Below are 4438 nucleotides of genomic sequence, written 5' to 3'. Positions count from 1 at the left end.
CAACGATCTCGCGGTGGGAGAAGACGACGACGGAGGGAGGCGGGCGGCGGCAACGGCGCCGGCGCCGATGATAGGGGTCGTCGTCGCGATCAGAATGAAGAGGCCGGGCCCGCCGCGCGTGGCGCGGCCGAGGCGGAGGCGCGCGGTGGTGCGACCGCCCGCGGGCGCCGCCGGGTCCGACCACGGCGCGCGGCGGAGCAAGGAGTTCATGCAGTGGCGGGAGTGGTACGTGCGCAAGCAGCGGCGGGAGAGGGAGAAGGCGTGGCTGTGCTACGTCGGGATACCACCGCCGCCGGGGCCGGGCACCTGGATCTAGCCCACTCCGATCCCGATCGACTTGGACCTTGTCTGAGCAAGAATTGGGGAATTGGTGTAGAGGATTTGTTTCCAATTTCCAATATTCAAATAGGAGTACATCGTTGATATGCTGTAGTCGCTACAGGTCGTTTCATCATTCATCAATGATTCATTAACTGTCTACCAATTCGTGTTCTTCACTGCAAATCTGTGTTTATTCTTATGGTGTGTTTGGCAACTGGAGTACGTGAGAAGAGACATGGGAATTAGTGGTAGGAGTTACAGAGAGAACTAAGGTGGGAAATTGACTTATGTTTAGTTCGTGGAGGGAAATAAAAAAGAGAATTAAAGAAGGAATTCATATCTCCTGTTTGGTAGTTTGGTATTGGTATTATTAGGGTTTTGAAGAGAAAATTAAAAGGCAAATCATGGACGGTGAGGATTTATTTTTTCTTTTATTAAGAGCACAATTCCCTCCCAATTACCACCCCTCCCCGAGGGCCTAAACTCAGAACCTCTAAACTCTCATATTCCCTGCTTTCAATTACCCCCAACCAAACGAGCAGTTACAGTCTTACCAGATCATCTCAATTCTCCGCGCATAAAGTTAACATTTTACTAAGTGGGGGAAAAACATTTTAAACAAAGCCCTGAATACAGACAGATGGGCCAAGACAATTTAATTTTATTCACTGCGTGGTGCGTGCTGTCTGGAACACAGTAAAACTAGTACTGTACTGCAACATGGCAAAATCAGCAGTAAACGTACTTATATACCATGTACATGGGACCAATAAAACAAACTGAATGCCAAACCACAACTCATCTAGATTTCTCGTCGGATTCTTGGAAATGAGCTCTTTCAATCTGCCGTGTGATCTGTGAAACCGCGTACTGCGAGCCAGTTGATGCCGCGTAGTAAGACGTCACGGTGAGCTGAGCAAACCTTGGCAGTGCATATGCTGCATCATGTAATATATCATTAGGTACTAGTCAAGTAGAGAAAAATAAATCAAGTTTGCTTACAAATCTGTCAAACAAAAACATGAATTGGATGGAAGCCAGGATTTGCTGAGTAAGTTCCTTTGAAGAAGACTTTAAGATAAATTTGAAGGAACTTTGGCACAGATCGGGAAGCCTGACACTTCCAGCTCCCATCCCTCGAGGAAAAACATTCGTTGGAATGGCTACCGTGATACATATCTATGATTCAAATAGCTCTATAAATTTCATCTAGACTGTATAAAATTGCAATTTACATCCCTCCCATTTGTTCAAAACACCTATCCTAGTGCATTGCACCTGGCATTCTGGCTATACTTTCAGAAGGACAATCCTGTTCTATTGGACAGGCAAGATATGTGAGACCAAGAATTGAAAATTGAAATAACTTTGTAAGGAACTTCAAACTTTACCGGAACCTCAACTTGCTTTGTTTCGACACTTAACAATTATGATAGTATCTTATATAACAATAAACATGAAGTATACAAGCCAATATTGTCTAAGATTAAGCTGTTAAACAAAAATGTTTTTTTAGATACATATGTCTAGGTTGATGGGTTTAGAAAGAACAAGATGGAGAAGTCAGAAGTTCATGTAGTGTTTTGACAGGAATGAAACCACAGCTAATCCAACCCTGAAGACAAATTGTATCTGTTTCTGTACCCCTGTAAGCTATAGTCTAAACGCAAAGAATGCAATTTTTTTCATGTTTCCTGGCCCCGTTTGGATCCTTGGAATTGAATTCATTTTAATAATCATAATTTAGACACATATAATTAAGCTAATATGGCTGTATATGAATTATATTTGTATCTTATTGTTGGCTATACGAGAGAGATACTTATGTGTTGCATTTCTACTGTAAGGAGCAAGTTGAAGAGTGTGTTATAAGTTGCAAAGTAGAAACATAGCAATTTCTATCTCCTACCCTATGAATTTGACTATTTGAGATAGGCTTATATGTGAACTTTGGAAAGTGGTGGAATGTCAAATTCCAAGCCAAAATAGCCTAGTCCATTAAGTAGATTTCAATCCAAATGAATGGATCCAAACGACCCCTTATATTGCATAGCTTCCCAGCCCAAGCACATAAAGAAGCATTATTTAATAATCAGGCCTAGTTTAGTTCACCCTGAAAAACAAAAAGTTTTCAAGATTCCCCGTCACATCGAATCTTGTGGCACATACATAAAACATTAAATATAGACGAAAACAAAAACTAATTACACAGTTTAGCTGTAAATCACGAGACGATTCTTTTGATCCTAGTTAGTCCATGATTGGATAATATTTGTCACAAACAAACGAAAGTGCTACAGTACCGAAAACTTTTCACTTTTCAGAACTAAACAAGGCCTCAGATCATAGCTAAAAAAAAGTCAAAACAACTTGTACGGACAATTTCGTAGAGCTTATTGCATTTTCTAGAAACAAATATTGTTACTGGAGACTTACCACCAAATACAGCACTGGCACCTGAGAACATCAGCAGAGGTGGCACCTACAGAAGTAGCAATTCTCCAGAGTGAAACAAAGCATCCTTTCTCAAAGTTCTATAGCGTTCAAATCACAAAGCCTACATAAGCTAATAGCAATTGCCACTGAAACACAGGACAGAAAACAGGGGCGAAGTTACAAGCAAATGAACCCTGGTGCACTATTTAAGTAGCATAACAATTTTGTTGAAACATATGGTGAAAATGAGGCTGCTGAATGGCCAAAAAAAATTTACCCTGGTGCATTCGTACCAGGTAACTTCAACGTTATGTCACCCCTGACAGCAACTGGCCAAATCAAGGACTTGACAGCCACGATACTGATAAAACCACATAATAAAACCTGAATATGTTAGGAAGGTTTAACTCCCTAAACCCTAATGTGTAGAATGCCTTGTTCAGCTCCCCAGTCCAATGTTTTTAAAGATAAATTAAAAATGGCTTTTAACAGAGAAGTGGCTATGCAGGCAATCAAATATCCTACTTTCACTATTACTTTGCCTTGAAATACTACTCTGTATTTTTTAAAAAAATCCTGCAACATCAGCATACTTTGTAGTTGAGTTGATCCTAACATCCAGAGAACCAGACATTCATTTACTCACATATCCTTCTTAAAGCTGATTTTGCAGATTTACTAAACAAGTAGAGTTTTTCCTTGATAATTTGTTTGCCAAAGATCAGCATTTTACCTAATGATGGGTAACTTTTTTCTATATACATGATACATCAAAAGACTGTTTCAGAGTTTAGGCTTCACACATGTAAAATATTGAATCAAACTACTAGATCAATATTCACACCAAACTTTAGTAAGCTATCTAAGATAGATCAGAATAGAACATACATGTACATCAGTAAACAAAAGCCTAGACTTACCCCAACGAGCAACTGCAGCCATTTCGGTCCCTTCACATGCTTCTGGACAAAAGGGATCCCTGTTCCAAAGAAGCAACAAAAAAAACATCAATTTGTACAAACCTGGATGCCTACTAATCCAATCCCAAAACCAAACAAGTAACTGGAAGATACCTGTGTTAAACCCGTGCACAGCACTGAGCAAAGCGCCGGCACCGGAGCCAGCCTACAGCAACAGCACAAACCGGACAACAAATCGCACACAGGTTAGCAGCAATTTTCCTAAAGCGGTGGCGCAAAGACCACACGAATCTCTCAGCCGCGTAAGAGCGAGCGAGCGGGGGGTCACGTGTTACCACGGCGGTGGCGTCGTGCAGGACGGAGGTGATGGCCCAGTCCCTCTCTCCCTACGGGCAGAATATAAGAACAACAGGTCAGAAACATCGCCAAGGAAGCGCCTCGAGGAATCGGGAGAGGAAGGGAACGGGGAGAGACGGACACACCGCGGTGGGGTTGAGGAGGGAGAGGCATCGCGGGCACCGGGGCGAGCCGAGGCCTGGGTTGATGGTGGGATCCCGGTGGAGGTGCGCGCCGCTCCGGAGCTTCTCCTCGTACACCTCCCGCGTGCCCATGCCGATTGCCGGAGAGGGTTGTGCCGCCGCCGCCGCTCCTGCTCTGGGGTCGGCCGGTCGGGGCCTCGGGCGGCGTTGTTGGGCTGCGGGTTGGCCCGAGGCTTCTGGACTCTCCAGCTCCCGTTGGACCGCGGGGCGTGGCGACTGAAA

At 43.7% G+C, this 4438-nt stretch overlaps 1 protein-coding gene across 1 annotated transcript; it reads right to left on the bottom strand.

Moving 5' to 3' along the window:
• Positions 934-4438, bottom strand: LOC8077327. Its single transcript, XM_002436618.2, has 6 exons — positions 4160-4438; positions 4013-4063; positions 3831-3882; positions 3678-3736; positions 2758-2803; positions 934-1259 (listed from the first exon to the last, which is right to left on the bottom strand). The coding sequence occupies exons 1-6, from the start codon at positions 4286-4288 to the stop codon at positions 1120-1122; spliced, it is 477 nt and encodes a 158-aa protein (XP_002436663.1). The 5' UTR covers positions 4289-4438; the 3' UTR covers positions 934-1119.

This window comes from Sorghum bicolor, chromosome 10 (genome assembly GCF_000003195.3).
Source record: "Sorghum bicolor cultivar BTx623 chromosome 10, Sorghum_bicolor_NCBIv3, whole genome shotgun sequence".
Classification (NCBI taxonomy): Eukaryota; Viridiplantae; Streptophyta; class Magnoliopsida; order Poales; family Poaceae; genus Sorghum; species Sorghum bicolor.
This window is presented reverse-complemented; position numbering and strand designations above follow the sequence as displayed.

Excerpts from the sequence above, each read along its gene's own strand:
- LOC8077327 (XM_002436618.2), bottom strand. The coding sequence starts at position 4,288 with ATGGGCACGCGGGAGGTGTACGAGGAGAAGCTCCGGAGCGGCGCGCAC. Across the intron at positions 3,883-4,012 it reads TGCACGACGCCACCGCCGTG|GCTGGCTCCGGTGCCGGCGC; the intron begins GTAACACGTGAC and ends CTGTTGCTGTAG. Across the intron at positions 3,737-3,830 it reads TGTGCACGGGTTTAACACAG|GGATCCCTTTTGTCCAGAAG; the intron begins GTATCTTCCAGT and ends TCTTTGGAACAG.